At 50.9% G+C, this 15,207-nt stretch overlaps 6 protein-coding genes across 6 annotated transcripts; 4 read left to right on the top strand and 2 right to left on the bottom strand.

The window, feature by feature from the left end:
- Nucleotides 1-211: 211 nt before the first annotated feature.
- Nucleotides 212-1,264, bottom strand: COCSUDRAFT_24313 (small nuclear ribo protein F). Its single transcript, XM_005646889.1, has 5 exons — nt 1,215-1,264; nt 1,038-1,125; nt 907-944; nt 757-821; nt 212-617 (listed from the first exon to the last, which is right to left on the bottom strand). Exons 1-5 carry the CDS (start codon nt 1,221-1,223, stop codon nt 560-562), a joined length of 258 nt encoding a protein of 85 aa, XP_005646946.1. The 5' UTR covers nt 1,224-1,264; the 3' UTR covers nt 212-559.
- A 255-nt stretch (nt 1,265-1,519) lies between these two features.
- COCSUDRAFT_16495 (nucleotide-diphospho-sugar transferase) lies at nt 1,520-4,272 on the top strand (the record flags this gene model as incomplete). The annotated part of the gene is made up of 9 exons (XM_005646890.1): nt 1,520-1,690; nt 1,858-1,935; nt 2,093-2,212; nt 2,329-2,449; nt 2,624-2,872; nt 3,314-3,450; nt 3,581-3,703; nt 3,848-4,024; nt 4,153-4,272. The coding sequence occupies 9 exons, from the start codon at nt 1,520-1,522 to the stop codon at nt 4,270-4,272; spliced, it is 1,296 nt and encodes a 431-aa protein (XP_005646947.1).
- A 121-nt stretch (nt 4,273-4,393) lies between these two features.
- COCSUDRAFT_33505 (twin arginine-targeting protein trans) lies at nt 4,394-5,748 on the bottom strand. Its single transcript, XM_005646891.1, has 4 exons — nt 5,504-5,748; nt 5,238-5,316; nt 5,039-5,109; nt 4,394-4,928 (listed from the first exon to the last, which is right to left on the bottom strand). Exons 2-4 carry the CDS (start codon nt 5,302-5,304, stop codon nt 4,827-4,829), a joined length of 240 nt encoding a protein of 79 aa, XP_005646948.1. The 5' UTR covers nt 5,305-5,316; nt 5,504-5,748; the 3' UTR covers nt 4,394-4,826.
- Nucleotides 5,749-6,607: 859 nt separating this feature from the next.
- On the top strand, nt 6,608-8,800 carry COCSUDRAFT_16762 (MFS general substrate transporter; the record flags this gene model as incomplete). The annotated part of the gene is made up of 6 exons (XM_005646892.1): nt 6,608-6,729; nt 6,832-7,064; nt 7,299-7,616; nt 7,742-7,941; nt 8,046-8,096; nt 8,228-8,800. The coding sequence occupies 6 exons, from the start codon at nt 6,608-6,610 to the stop codon at nt 8,798-8,800; spliced, it is 1,497 nt and encodes a 498-aa protein (XP_005646949.1).
- A 377-nt stretch (nt 8,801-9,177) lies between these two features.
- COCSUDRAFT_33506 (hypothetical protein) lies at nt 9,178-10,140 on the top strand. The gene has a single exon (XM_005646893.1). It carries the CDS (start codon nt 9,284-9,286, stop codon nt 9,644-9,646), a length of 363 nt encoding a protein of 120 aa, XP_005646950.1. The 5' UTR covers nt 9,178-9,283; the 3' UTR covers nt 9,647-10,140.
- An 800-nt stretch (nt 10,141-10,940) lies between these two features.
- On the top strand, nt 10,941-14,311 carry COCSUDRAFT_29684 (putative TAF5; the record flags this gene model as incomplete). The annotated part of the gene is made up of 10 exons (XM_005646894.1): nt 10,941-11,087; nt 11,205-11,357; nt 11,466-11,651; nt 11,914-12,044; nt 12,137-12,311; nt 12,452-12,623; nt 12,766-12,985; nt 13,153-13,420; nt 13,689-13,866; nt 14,095-14,311. The coding sequence occupies 10 exons, from the start codon at nt 10,941-10,943 to the stop codon at nt 14,286-14,288; spliced, it is 1,824 nt and encodes a 607-aa protein (XP_005646951.1). The 3' UTR covers nt 14,289-14,311.
- Nucleotides 14,312-15,207: the final 896 nt, after the last annotated feature.

The following is a 15,207-nucleotide window of genomic DNA, read 5'->3' on the forward strand; positions in this document are numbered from 1 at the left end:
GCTTCTCAAGCCCGGTCTGAACTGGCTGGCGCTGCCAGACTAAAGCCTAATAAACACATACCGCTGCTCAAGCGTGCCACAGAGCCCCCAGTGGAGGAACGCCTGACCAAGTACGGCAGGCAGATCAAGAGCCAGCGTTGTGCAGCTGAGTTGGCAGTTGCCAATGCTTGACGCGTCTTATGCCAAATCCAACTTAAAGCCAGGAATTTTTCTTGCACTGCTTTGTGTTACAAACGTGTCAGAGAAGTGTCATGACGCTGGATTATGGTCAACGGAGTCCGGACTAAGCCTGGCATCCTGCTTTTAAAACGCGCAGAAGTGCCTGAAATCACCCTTCTGGGATGCTAGCTTCAAAGAGGTCTGCTTGGAACTAAATGCAGAGTGAACAATCGCAGTCCAAGCAAGGACTGACACTCGAACCCACGTTCCTTGTGACAGCAGGGGCCTAGGCGGTAATTTTGATACAGAAACATGGTCAATTTGCTGCCACATGTGCTGCCTCAAGTCTGGCTGTCTCTCTTCCTGCCAATATATGAGTTGAGTAGCAGCTGAGCCTTTGTCACGTCATGGGTTCATCTTCCTCTGGCACTCCTCTCATGTATAACACATTGTTGCACCTACCACGGTGACAAACATGAGGGTGTCAAGCTTCTGCATCAATTTGCATGTTGCATGAAGACCAGGTGCAACACATCTTTGATATGCAGGGAAAGTCTGTGTAAATATTTCCGCTCGAGTGCCAGCAAAGACACGCACCTGATGAGCACCTCTCCCAAGTTGCCTGTGAATTGTCCATCGATGTACTCCTCTGTGCTGGCCAACTACACATACAACAAGGCAATTTTCAGAGATCAGGTCTTGGAGGGAGAGCACTTCATCATAATTGACGCAAAGACTGTTGCTCACCTGGAGGTTCATGTAAGAGTCCACTGACACCAGGTAACCTGTGAAAACCAACCCAAAGATTTTATCATCTCGCTGCAACAGTACCCCTGATTGCACTGATATTCCATTCCAAGCCAACAAATTTCAGTCACCTTTGTACTCCATTCCCCACTTCAGCTTGATGATAACAGGCTTTCCTGTCAAGCCATTCAGAAAAGGCTTGGGGTTGACCGGCACTGTCTGCAGGGACAGGGCACATAAAACGTCAGATCGTCAGATGGAAGAGTGTCGAGTGCAAGCATAAAACAAGGTATGATGGACAAACGTACCGCTGCCATTTTGTCGTTTCTGTTCTAATTAATCTCAAGAGCCATGAAGCCAGCCCGTTGTGCTATGTCCGAGGAGCTGCAAACCTGGCGGCACTAATACTTATTATATCATGACTAATGTATGCACATGCATGCGCATTGATGGAATCTCTTAGAGCACATCGAGCAAAAAAGTGATCACTGGAGTGCTCTGCTAGACTTCTTTTTCAATTCTCAATTCAGGTATATCATTTCACAGATCATTCTAGACTTATTACTGCATAAATTGCTCAGAGCAATACCGATCCAAACCAATCCTTCTCCCCATGGGGCCACAGGGATATCAGGCTGTGTTGCTTGCTGGCGGATCAGGAACAAATTTATTCCCCTTGAATCAAACCGGCCTTCCACTCTCTTTGTTGCCCGTTGCCAATCAGCCTCTTATCACGTATCCTCTGAAGACGCTCGAAGGAGCAGGCATCGTTGATGTTCTGGTGGTATGGAACTCGGATCTATCTTTGTGCCCATTGCTGTCATTTTATAGGTGGCTGATTGCAGTTTTGCACCATCTCTGAGTCTGACTTCGCGTGTTGCGTCGTCCAATTATTTGCTTTTTGTGAGGATCTCATATGTTTGGCCGATCTGAGACCATTTCCCTTCGCAGGTGTGTCTTGGCGAGACAACAGCAGCAAAGGTTAGCACATGGATCAGCAAGAATTACAGTGGGAAGCTCCAGTTGAAGGTGAGGAAGAGAACCATGGTAGCTTGGAGGCACAGTAACCTTGTTGCGGCATTCACAGGAATTACTGTGGATGGCCCTTTGACGACACAAAGAATGCTGGTCTTGGCATTTAAGAGTCCAGTGGAGAGCCCTGTAAATTCGCATCCCTTTGATCCAGGTGAAAAGCGTACCGGAAGACAGCGAAAGCGCAGAAGCCTTGAGAGCAGTCGCCGAATACATCACCGGCAAAAACGTCATTGTCATGAGTGTTGACCTGATCACAGATGTCAGGTTGGAGGTAGGCGACAATGCACCTTTGTGTTATCAATGGCCTCCCATACTTCAAGAGAGGCCCAAGTACAATAGTCGCCTCTCGCTACAGCTTTGTACTGATTCTTTGACTCTGTCTTTCAGGCTCTCATGGCTGTGCACTTCATCCGGAGCGCTATGGCCACAGTTCTTTTATCGCAGAGGAGGACATCTCCATCATCTGAAACAAAGCCCGGCAAGGCTCCAAAGGAAGTGGAATATGTTGGTGAGTCGCATGCATCCTCGTTGATCCAGTATATGAATGCAAGAAAGAGGGCCACAGCGAGCTCAAGCATGCACTTGCAAGCATCCCCTCCACAAGTGGGCTCTGTAGGCTCTATGCGTCGCGTGAGATTGTTGGAAAGCATGGAACATGATGGGTGCATGCAATTCTTGTCAGGTTTGGACGAGCAGCAGCAGCAGCTTCTGTTCTTCAGGCCATCCCCCGAATCGCGCAGGAGTATTCGGCTGCCCATGAACGCTCTGCTGCGCCACAAGCAGCTGACCGTGCGAACAGACCTGCAGGACAACCACCTGTACATCTTCAATCGGGCTGTGCTTGAAATCCTGCATGCCAAGCCAAACCTTGCCAACATCAAGCAGGTGCTGCTGCCCTTTGCATTCTCGGTTGCTTGCAGCCATCCATGTTGTTGTACAGTTTGCAAAGTTAAAGAATAATAGGGAAACGGGATGGGCGTGTTCCAAAGAAGAAAATAACAAATATTCCATTCGTCTGCCCCTGTCGTGCTCATTGGGTAGTTATGTCTGTGGCAGGACATCATCCCCTACCTAGTGCTCCATCAGCACTCCAGGAAACCCAGGCCGGGGGTGCAGCACGCGCTCCCGGCCACAGCAGCCAGCGCCAATGAGAATGCAGAGAATGGGCAGCGGGGCAGCTCTGACAACCTCGAGCGCGTCGACTCCCTGCTGCCTCCGACCACTGTCGCAGGTGCAGCTTCTATGCAGCCACATGTTGTTGTTCAAAACACAAATCATGCACCGTGGACAACAGAGAATTTATGCACAAGTGCTGGTGCCTGCATGCATGCCTCATACAGGCATTTTGATAGAGCACTTCTGCATCGCACAGGCCAGGACTTCATGGCGCTGTCACACAGCGCAGCAGCAGAGGAGGAGCAGTCGCGCGGCAATTGGTACTGCGGAGCCTTTGTTGTGGGCAAGGACAATTACTGTGCGCGCACCTCCACACTGCAGGCTTTCTGCGAGGTCAACAGGTGGGCCCTTTGGAGATTTCTGTGATTCTTGAGCAGTGTAGAATGGAGATTTAGAGGTGGCTGTTTGGAGGTCAAGCCATGTTATGTTGTCAAACCATAAGGGTGTTGTGTGGTGCAGGGAGGTGATAAATACGGACCTGGCAGGGCGGCTGGGCGTCAAAGCGCAGCCCAACACAAAGTTTGACAACTTCCTGCATGACTCTGTCCAGATGGGCTACAAGACCACTGTTGCAGCGGGATGCATGGTGCGACCGCAATGCTCATCAGCACAAATCCACGATGCTCACCTTTCGTTGCACAGGACCAGGCCTGCTAGACAACGGCCTGGGTATGGTCAGACTCCCTTCAATTGGTGCTTACGGATGCTATAATTTGTGTCATATGATCAGGTTGGCCGGGGGACCACTATGGCGGACAAGTGCTCCATAAAGCGCAGTGTGCTGGGCGCCATGTGCAAGCTGGGCAGCAATGTCAAGATCATAAACTGCGTCCTGATGGACGGCGTGGAGGTGCAAGATGGCTGCCACCTGCAGAACTCCATCATCTGCCCAAATGCACACCTGCAGGTCAGCCCTCCTTGCCCTCCCCATATGCTGTCTTGCCCTCTCCATACTCTGTCTTTGGGAAGGGTCTGCTTTGCGCCTTCTCATGGAACTGTCTTGTGACAAGTGTGGTATATTTGGTTGCTGCGCAGGAGCGGGTGACTCTCAGGGACTGTCACGTGGGCCCGGGAACAGTCGTCTCAGAAGGCTTGGAGCACCGAGAGGAGGTGCTTGCCAAGGCAGCGCAGCGACGAAGCAGCGAGTACAAGTGAACATGCCGTGTTTTTTTATCAGGCATTCCATACAAGACAGCTGTTTCTGCATGACAACAAAACATCGGCCTCGAGTGTGACACATTCAAGCTGAATGCCATCGGACGGCCATCCATGCAATGTGTGAATAACATTAATAATTGTGCGATCCGTCATTGCACATGATACACAGTGTAGCTATCGCAGATAAACTCAGCATCATGCAGTGAGTTGCGACACACCAGTCACTGCAGTTTGAGCTCGCGAGTCAGCAATGCATGCAGTCACAAAAATCCAAGAGTCACAGGGGTTGCATGTAGACTCCGTTGCAGGGCCAATCAGTCAAATGAGGCAGCTCCACAATTGCAAAAACTCTGCATCATATTCTGCAGCTGGAGACGCTCCAAAAGTCATAGCAGAATTCTTAAAGATCAAGTTGCGACTTGGCTTGAAGCGGTGCCAGAAATTGATTCAACATGCTGAAGGCAACCTCCCTGAATGGTTCCTCACAACACCAAAGCGCTATCGTCCTCGCATGAGCGCTGGCTGACAGAGTGTAGTGGTCTCAGCCTGTTTTACTTGAGCTTCTCGTCCACGCTTTCTTTCACAGAGTCCACCATTTTCTTGCCCTCCTCCTCAGCATCTTCAGCCCCGCTCTTCAGCTCCGACTCAAACTCCTGTTGACGAAAGCCATGGATATTCACAAACCAAAAATGAGTCTGTGGCATGCAGAGTATAAATAGACAGAGTCTCATTGATACTGTTCAAGGAACGGTGGGTAGCATGCCTTTGCAGCAGTCTGGAAGCTCTTCACACTCTTTCCGAGCTCCCTCCCAAGTTCGGGCAATTTGCTTGGCCCTGCATGTCAGATGCGTCTTGAACTCCAGTAATCTTCCTTATTGCTTACTTCCAGCTGTCATCTTTACTTTCCTCAATGCTGCAGAAGGGAAGAACAGTCGGTCCCAGAGAGGGCTGGTGGTGCGCACCGAAGATCAGAACTGCAACGCCAGCTATGACTGCAATCTCTGGCACTCCAAGACCAAAGAGGCCCATGCGTGTAACCATCTGCAAATACATTTGGACAAGTTGAGAAGCCATGTGTATGTGTGAGGCAAACAAAAAATATTGGATAGTATCCCAGGTGCCACAGATGATCGCCGACTCCGCGAATTTTACATAAACATCTTGTAAATATTGACTAAGCATTTCATGCAGAGAAACACCAACAGAAGACAGCTTCATCGCAACTCACCCTCTGTTGCCGCCTGGAGATGGCAAGCTGCGGTCGATTACATCTGGGCACAGCTGTCCCGCTGAAAAATATGCTGTTGCATGATGCATTTGTGGAGCATCTCGCGCGCTGGGAGCAAGCTTGCCGCACACCCACCGACTGCGCTGACTGTACAACTCTGTGGCTGCAAGAAGCTGCCGTAAGGTGTGCCATAGTGTACACGATGAGGAAATATCTTTATTTAACTTTAATCGTTATTGAAGAAGACTTCAATCAGAGAATTCAGGACTCGTTGTCCTGCTGATGCTGATCTGTTCCAATCCTTCATTCCCTCCCTTGAAAACCTCGAAGTGAGGGGCAGTATAGGTTATCACCAAAATTGCATAGGACGAATTGGAACGTGTGAAGGCACGCTCATAAACGTTCCAGAATAGGTTTGGGGCTCATAAGTATTGTTTAGAACTCCATCGGGGGCGCTAGTGCGACCTGTACTAGACGGGTCGTCTGAAAAGCGATGCGGCATCTGCAGAACCTTGGAGACCTGCTTCTGATAAATTCTGCGTTTACACATATAGAGAGATGTACTGAGCAATGAAGAAACCAAGCGAAAACGTTTATCGACAGTTCAAGGAAAAAATCCAGGAAGCTGCTCGCTCACAGCAACCTGCAAGGACCTCTACGTTAGCCAAGTGGTTCTCCCTTGATATCACAAGCCATGAAGGGGTAGACAAGGACCATACGGTCTTGGACAGCTTGACTCAGGAACCTCAGTCAGACCCAGACCAGAAAGGCCACCCTTTCTGCTACCTCTGGTCAACAAGGGAGCCTGGACATTACACGCGTTTCACAGGGCGTGCCGAGAGTGATTTGGGCTCCCTGAGGGACATGGCGGTTGTAAAAGCGCAATTGCCCAGCTGGAGAGACCTGGAGAAGCAGGGGAGACTCCATCAGACAGGCAGTCAGGTTGTACCAGAAGCTTCCTCCAGCCTGGCAAGGCCGGACACTTCTAATAAACGCTGTCAAAAGAGACGAAGGAGAACCCTTGAAGAGCCGGAAAAGATGTGCAGCACACCTGAAAGCAGTACTTCAAAGGGCGTCACATACTCATGGGCATGTGTGCTGGTCATGCTCCTCAGTTGCGGGGTTGCTTTCATATCTTACCTGGATCGCGCAATTCTTGGCGTTACAATCCTTCCAATGGCAGCAGAATTGGGCTGGGATGAATCCTTTGAGGGCGCCATAAGCAGGTAGACTCTCAAGATGTACATGCAGAAGTGCAGCATTCGGATGGGTTTCCTCACACAAGTCAATGAATTGCATACAAGCTGAGGATGCTGTGCTTCGTGCAGTGCTTTCTTTGTGGGCTACACGATCACAAATGTGGCAGCTGGCTGGCTTTGCATGCGGCACACTGCGGTGACGGTGCTTCAGATTGGGGTGTGGAGCTGGAGCCTCTTCACAATGTTGACGCCTGCTGCTGCAAGAACCAGCAGGTGGCTCATGGTGTTCACAAGGTTCCTCACAGGCGCTGGGGAAGGTGTCACCTTTCCAGCCCTCCAAATGGTGGTCAGCAATTGGGTGAGTGAAGATTTGGCCTTTTTATAGATTCACTGCTATATTTCAGCATTACCAACAATATATCTTAATCATGCTGAGGAGATCTTCATCATTGCAGGTGCCAGATGCACAGCGCTCCACAGCGATTGGCTTTATATTCTCAGGTCAGCTTAAATTTTGTTCTGTCAGATTTCTGCATTTGAGGCAACTGACTGTGGAATCACTCCTTGACCTGCTGTTGCACACTGTGAAAGTCAAGCCATGCAAGATTGTCGGCGGCTCATCAGAGACATTGGATGGACAGGAGCCTCACTGGGGACGATTACAGCATATGCTACAGCCCCTTTCATTACAGAGCAGTATGATTGGCCTGCGGTCTTCACAATCTATGGTCTTGTGGGTTTTGTCTGGACGCTTCTATGGTCTCTGCTGGTGACGGAGAAGCCTTTGGTGGAAGTGCATGACTCCTTGGAAGAAACAACAAAGGAGCAGGAAGACACCTCAAAAGATATTCCATGGACATCTTTCGCCCGGTGCTTACCCTTGTGGGCAATCATAATTGTTGAAACATCCTCAGGTATGTGCTGCAACATCAATGCGTTGGGAATTACAGGTTCCTCACCAAATTCCTCAGAGCTATGTGTCATTCTTCTGCTGATCATGCAATGTCAGCAGAGAGCCAACCAGAATTTCATGGTGCAGGTGTGGGGCATTACATGTGTTTCTTCTGGCAGCCCAGCTATTACAGCGAGGTCTACGGTGAAAGCCTGCAGAATGTATCGCTGTACAGCATCATACCCTTTGTCGCTGCAGCTGTGTCGACAAATGTGGCTGGCTGGACTGCAGATGCATTGGCCAGTCACAAGTACATGGGCATGACGTCGATCAGAAAGACCATGCAGGTACAATTGGTTGGTGCATATCGGTAGCCTTCTGGATTGCATAGATTGTTTGTAGTACGTAGGAGGTAGCTGGGCAGCACTCTGAAGGCCTTCTGTTTCTGTAGGGGATTGCCTCGTTTGGACCTGCTATCTGTCTTATTCTGTTATCCTTTGATGTCCAGGTGAAAACACAGTACTCTGATCCATTCTATGAGAATATATATGGGAAATGTATTGATGCTGTCGTGCCAGTTCTACTATCAAGTTGTCATTGCTGGCGTTGCTTTCTGATGTAGCCTGCTCGCAGGGCAAGAGTGCCTTGCATGCCATGGGAGTGTTTACTGCCATAACATTCTTCGCTGGATGCCATGCGGCCGGATCTGGGTCCCAGCATCTGGACATTAATGCGCGCTACGCAGCTGTAATGTACGGCCTCACGAATGGTATATCCAGCATGCTTGAAGCCGGAGGCATAGCAGCCACAGGCATCATTCTGCACAGGACGCAGTCTTGGTTCATCATGTTCCAAGCCGTGGCTGCCTTCCACATCTTTGGGGGGCTGGTGTACATAGTTGCACGACACGGCTGGTCAAAATTTGGACACGCATTTGCGAACGTTCGCGACACCGCGACACCGCGACACGCGTGTCCAGACCTGAGGACGTTAGTAACCATGCAATTGGGTGATGACTACAGGTTACTAAGGCTGACGGAACCTCAAAAAGCTGTTTCCGGACCCGACAACGCATCAAAACACATCGGAAATGTCTCTAAACACCTTTACAAGCATGTTATATGTGTTTGGGGTGTTGTTGGGTCATTTCCCGGCGTCCAAGCGGCCAAAAACGGTCAGAAACGGTCAAACGTAACCCTTACGTAACCCGGTGTCGGAGCGGTGTCGGAAATGGCCAAAATTTGGACACGCGTTTGCGAACGTTCGCGACACTCCGACACCTGACACGCGTGTCAGGTGTCGTGCAACTATGCTGGTGTATGCGCTATTTGCAGACAGCCGTCCAAGATTCCATTGATCCTATGTGGGATCCACGACCATATGGCACTGGGTTGCAATTAAGACAAGAGTGATTGCACTCGCTGCCGTATGCGCATGCTGGTGCCACCAGTGGTCTGCATGCCAGTGCATGCATGCGCTTAGCATATGTTGGCATGGAATTGATACAATGGGAATTGGCAGCTGCTATTTGGACAAAGCAAATGGTGGTTAGGACGATCAACAAATCTATCAGCCTCCAAAGAGAGAGAGAGAGAGAGAGATTACACTTTTTCCAGCCACACAGGGCTGATTAAGCGTCCCACATATCTCAAACCATCAGTGGCACACACGTCATGAATACTCGAAAATATGCATCCCAGCACGCAGACAAGTATCAACTGCCAAAAAGGACTGCAAGGCTGCTTGTGGATGTATGTCGGTCCAAATCAGCGACAAGTCAAGGGCAGGACATGGACGCAAATCACAGGCCAAACAGATTGTGCGTGCTGCGGGTGGGTCCAGCCATTTGCTGTCATTGTAAAGACTGCCCAGATCCTTGCAATAACAGCGCTTCTCGGTGAAACAAGCAAGGGGGGTACCCAATGCCCCACAATGCTTGCCGCCACCTGTATTGCTAAGCTACTACCACCACAGCTGAGTGGTTTGCAAAGGCACACCTGGACTGGCAGGTGTTCAAGGAGCTGCAATCAGGTGAAAACTGCAGGAGGTTAGACTGAGATCTCCTCAAAAGCCCCAATACAGCTTGTACGCGCTTTGTCCTAGGTTTGGACCAGGACCCAGAACATCCTGCCTGGGTTTGGCAGGGCACACACAAGAACGCAACACTGCAAAATCTGCTTGTTCTGTAAAAGGTCTCATGGCCATTTCTATTATTGCGGTCGATTCTTCGCGTCAGACAATGATGCAAATAGCCGTCGCATCCTTCTTTTACTGGTAATGGCGGCTGGCGGCTGTTGCCTCTTCCGCCCCAACCAAAGCTTGGCCGTCCTAGATATTTTTACTACTGCGTCATTAAGATCAATTTATTGTTATGCTTTCCAGCCGCTATCGCCTGGCCTCTGTCTGCTCCTCTTTTGTATACCCACATTGTTGCTGTCAGGGCCGCCTCTGTTGAAGCGTCGCTTTGTGCCCGGCGATTATGTCGTTAAATTACATCCTTTTCATTGAAACCTGTGATGTTGCCTGGCTGCTGAAGCCCGACCCAGTTGATCAGTGGTTTATGGTGATGCCGTTAACTGTAAAGGGCCGCCTCTATCGAAGCACCTTGCCCAGCCATTATATATGTTGCCATGATTGTCGAGGAGCCGGATCCCGAAGGACCCAGGCCCCACCGGATCACAAAGATGTTCAGCTGTTCACGCGTGGCTCTCACGCGTCTCAAGAGAAGTCTCTCACAGCAGAAATGCTGACGTGAGCAGGCCTGCTTGCACGTGAGCCAGACAGACTTCGAAGGTCTGGCCTTCTTCGCTTCGCAGATAGTAGTAGTGATATGTAGGTCACTTTCGCAGAGGAAATTTGACATTCGGTGTCTTAGTCTGTTAGACTTAGTCTGTTAGATCTGTGTCGATTTTGGAGTGCCAATGGGGGACTCCAACTTCATATAGTGCACATTACAAGAGCAGGTTGCCCTGAAAACGCATCCTTGCAACTTTAACTCTTTAAATTATACCGCTTAGAGATCGAAGCGAGCAATCGTCTGACGACCCCAATTCAATCCATTGGTTGAATTGGAGATCTCCTGCACCTCGTCAATAATGAATGCGGATTTGAGCAAAGAAGCTTCTGTTGAAAAGCTTATTCTGCAGTATCTCGAGAAGAAGAAGTAAGATCGCACCTGCCTCATTGCTGACAGACATTGCAATGGCCATCATATTGGACGACATGGAAATCTATCTAAGCTGTGCATAACTACGTGCTGATGAATATAACCCTTGCATATACTCACAGGTACGCGCAAGCATCGCGCGCGTTGAAGCAAGATTCAAGGGCGCTGCAAGGCAGTGACATGACGCTTGCACCCCAGCCTGATCCTAAGAAGGGTCTAGTTAAAGATCTGATCTACTACCTCACAGCTGAAGAGGATCCTGCCAAGTACACCAAGAGCTTTGACCGCCTTGCTACCTGGGTGGACAATTCTTTGGACCAATACAAGGTGACGGTCCCCTGCTCTTGACTGATGAGCGCAGTAGATTAGCAAATTCTGTTCTTCACTCTCAACAAAGAGTTCTCACCATGTTACATTCTGATGTTTGCATGGTCCTGGGGACAGCCGGAACTCAGGCGAATCCTATATCCCGTCTTCATCCACACATTTCTGGAGCTAGTGGAAAGGGGAGCGCCCGGTGAGGCAGCGCAGCTCATGAACCGGTACAAGAAGCAGTTTGGGGATAATGCTGCGCACCCATCCAAGATGCGCAAGCAGGTGCTGACATTGTCATGGAGTTCCTCCACCATAGCCCTGTTACTCACTTCCTCACATACTCTTGGCGCTGAATATCGGTAAATCTGTCTAGTGCTTGTGCATCAGGAGCTGGATGATCTGCAAGGCATCTCTCAGAAGCCCCAGATCGCCACGAACCGCACGGCCCAGGCGGCTCGTTCCATGCGATACCCTGTGAAGCTCAGCACATACTCCTTCGAGCTGCTGACCCACTTCATGCAGGCCCACAGACTTGCCCTGCCACTGGGCATCATGAATGAACATGTAAATCTGCAGGTGCGACCCCCTTGCATCACATAAATAAGTCATCAGCACCCTGGATGTCCTGCCACAAAAACTCAATTAGATGCATCAGCATGGCAATGCATGCAAGCTACAAAAAACAAGCATCACACTGACAACCCTTCGATAGACCTTGGAGGCACCTGGTTGTGCTGCTGTCTGCCGCCCTTTTTGAAGCTGCACCTTGATAGTGAGCATCTGGGTGCCGCTATGAACTTCCAGGGATGGTCAACTGTGGCGGTTCTGCTGTTGGCAGGTGGTCCAAGGGAAGCCAGCAAAACTGGAGCATGAGCCAGAGGAGGAGGAGGTGTCATTGCTGACTGGGCACATGCAGGAGGACGTCTCCGCCACAAACCAGAAGCCTCTGCTGCTTGGCCTCCTCAGGGTGTGCTAATCTTGCCAGCTTCACAGCAGTGTAACTGTTGTTTTTCTCTCTATTTATTTCTAGAAGGTGAATTGATGCCTGGTGATGGGCAGAGCATGGTGGAGGAGAAGTTTGAGGAGCTGCAAGCGGCCAAAGAGAGCCCGGACATCCCAGAGGTCGACGAGGACGGCAAGCCGCTGACGAAGAAGGCGCGCACAGCCCTGCTGCGGGCCGCAGAGAAGGAGAAGGAGAAGCGCCTCAGCGCTGCCTCCGACAGGATCGAACCCCAGGTGACCGCTCTTGTAAAGTTTTTTTACTGTTAGAATTAGCCATGGCTGTATGAGAATGGCTGGATCCAGCCGTGGCATCCAGTCTTTGGGTATCTCTGTAGAGACCAAGACTTGTCTCAGATGATGGCGGCTGCCTGTAGGTGCCTTTGCCGCCGATGCCTGAGGGATTGGAGGCGGAGCTTCTGGAGGACCTGGAAAGCCGCATCAGTCTGTCGGACGCTGCGCTGCCGTCAGCAGTCTTCTACACGTTTGTCAACACCCACCAGAGTCTCAACTGCGTCAGCTTCTCCTCCGATGGCGCCATGATTGCTGGTGCGTGCAGGCATTTTCTCTTGCATGCAGTCAGAGGGTCAGGCCATAAATGTGCATTTTAAGCGGTGGCATCGACGCTGTTCACGCTGCATGCAGACCTAGCTCAGAGGCATATTGATGGTCATGATTGGAGTGGTTGCAGGCGGCTTTGCGGACTCATCAGTGCGGGTGTACGATGCATCAAAGCGTGCAGCAAATGGAGCAAAACCGCAGGGGGATGAGGCGATAGTGCTGCGTGGCCACTCCAGGCCAGTCTATGGTCTGGACTTCAGCATGGACAGCCGGCTGCTGCTGTCTTCTTCCGGCGACGGCACTGTGCGGCTCTGGAGCACAGACCTCTTTGCAAATCTGGTTGCCTACAGGTGAGCACATCAGAAGCTCACAAATTCTGCAAAGCGGCAGTGGTCCCATCAGAACAGATGCTGTGTCACAAACATGATCTGCTGCCCTCCTTGTGCGAGGAGAATTCCTCCAAGCATTTTTCTGGAGGGGGCGATTATTGAAGGAGGAAGTGGCATGCTGGGTGCAGGGGGCACACGTTCCCGGTGTGGGACGTGGCAATGTGTGGGCAGGGGCACTACTTTGCGAGCGTGTCGGCGGACCGCACGGCGCGCGTGTGGAGCACGGAGCGCGCGCAGCCGCTGCGAACGCTGGTGGGCCACCACTCGGACGTGTCGATGGCTCGCTGGCACCCCAACTGCCACTACGTGGCCACTGGCTCCCACGACCGCACTGTGCGCCTCTGGGACGTCCGCGACGGCCGCTCCCAGCGCATCCTCGTCGGCCACCGCGCTGCCGTGCGCTCCCGGAATCGAAGCTGTGCACGTGTATCTTGCATGCATTGCATCTACGTCACAAGACAGCCCTTTCTACTCAATCTGGCGCTCTACCTTGATGTCTGCATCTCACATTCTCAAATTTCTTGTGCTTTTCTCCTGCTTCACTACTGCTTGTAGGAATGCATGCATGAGTCTGAAGTAGCTCTCATGTTCCAGCTTTGAATGATCAAGTACAGCGTGCTCATGTCATGCGTGTCTGGTGAACACACATGTGTTGGTGGCTCAGATCACGTCTCTGGAGTTTTCTTCTGACGGGAGCACGCTGTACTCTGGCGATGAGGATGGCTGCATGTCTGCCTGGGATCTGTCTCAGGCCAAGCGGCTGCACCATGTGCCAGCGGCGCACTCCGGCCCAGTCTGGTCCCTCGCCACCAGCCACGGCAGCAGCGCTCTGCTCGCATCAGGTGAGCACCTCCTTGCTTTTGGACCAGCTGCTCATAAACCAACTATTGGCAGATTGTTCCGCTAGCAGGTTTGGTGAACTCGCCCTCGGCGTGCTTGCCATGAGAAGGGTACAGCTTTGAAGATGTAATAAGTGAGCGATTGGTTTCTGACGATGTCTACACAGATGTGATGTTGTCTGCGCTGGTGTTCAGCGCCTTGCATGCTGATGTGTACAAACTATTGTGCAGGTGGTGCAGACAACACCTTGAGGCTGTGGAGCGTGAGTGGCAGCCCAGCTGGGCAGGATGGCCAGCCCAGCAGTGCCAGTGGCTTGAAGCAGCTGCAGTCTTATCCCACCAAGGCAACTCCTGTGTTTGCTGTGAAGTTTACTCGGCGCAACCTGCTGTTAGGCAGTGGTGCTCTCACTCTGAGGAAGAAGTAGCCTTGTAACAAACTTTTGGTTTCATTGAAGACTTCAGTATAGCCTGCAGCAGGCTGGCATTGAACCAATCAACATTTTGCAGTACCCTTTTTTGTGCATCTTAGTAAGATGATCTTACATAGAAATGACCACACTCATGCATGCATGCTGCATGCATGCCACGTGCAATTTCGTCAATATGAGCTCGAACAATTTCACTGCAATCGCATGTCTCATTCGTATAAATGGAATCGCAATCCTGGATACTGCACTACAGCAGCGCTTGCAGGTGTGGCCAGCAAGCGTCTTGCTGTAACGGTCCTCCTGCGTATCTAACACAGTAAGCCTTAGGCGACGGATGTCTGCACAGATTCGGCAGATTAGGCCAATACGATAGCATGTTCTCATATTCGGGGACACTAGCCTTATGTTTTACCGCTTTGCCTCAGTCAGCAACCTGCCGATTATCTAAAATAAAGCAAGCACCAACTGCAACCTGGCTCCAGAGCAGCACCCTGGCCACCCTCACGTTTGATGTCCAGCACTATGGCAATTTATCTCTGCAGGCAAGTGCCACCTTTAAAGAAGAAGTGATCCATGCAGGTGCTCCTCTACTTTATGCAAGACCACTGAGAGAGAGCTGTACACAGCAGGTGCACCTGAAGGGAGTTCTGATGCTGCACATTTGCAATGCAGTGGCATGCAGCCTCCTCTCCCCAGAGGAAACTGGACGCGGCTGGATCTTTGCAGCGACATGTCCTGAGAGGAACAAGGCAGGCGTGCAGGTGCGTGCCTGTCCCATTCACGCCCTCACAGCAACTTGAAGGCATTTGGGACTTGAATTGGACCTCTCTTCGCCTTTAAGTGTCTTGTTTCATTTTTGCATGGGACAGCAAGGTGGACAGGTATTGATCTAGCATCCGGATTGAAGCAAATGTGT

The sequence above is a fragment of the Coccomyxa subellipsoidea genome (genome assembly GCF_000258705.1).
Source record: "Coccomyxa subellipsoidea C-169, whole genome shotgun sequence".
Taxonomy (NCBI): domain Eukaryota; kingdom Viridiplantae; phylum Chlorophyta; class Trebouxiophyceae; family Coccomyxaceae; genus Coccomyxa; species Coccomyxa subellipsoidea.

Excerpts from the sequence above, each read along its gene's own strand:
- COCSUDRAFT_33505 (XM_005646891.1), bottom strand. The coding sequence starts at position 5,304 with ATGGGCCTCTTTGGTCTTGGAGTGCCAGAGATTGCAGTCATAGCTGGC. Across the intron at positions 5,110-5,237 it reads CGTTGCAGTTCTGATCTTCG|GGCCAAGCAAATTGCCCGAA; the intron begins GTGCGCACCACC and ends TCTGACATGCAG. Across the intron at positions 4,929-5,038 it reads GCTTCCAGACTGCTGCAAAG|GAGTTTGAGTCGGAGCTGAA; the intron begins GCATGCTACCCA and ends TTTCGTCAACAG.
- COCSUDRAFT_24313 (XM_005646889.1), bottom strand. Across the intron at positions 945-1,037 it reads GTGGGGAATGGAGTACAAAG|GTTACCTGGTGTCAGTGGAC; the intron begins GTGACTGAAATT and ends TGGTTTTCACAG. Across the intron at positions 822-906 it reads ACTCTTACATGAACCTCCAG|TTGGCCAGCACAGAGGAGTA; the intron begins GTGAGCAACAGT and ends TTGTATGTGTAG.
- COCSUDRAFT_33506 (XM_005646893.1), top strand. The coding sequence starts at position 9,284 with ATGCATCCCAGCACGCAGACAAGTATCAACTGCCAAAAAGGACTGCAA.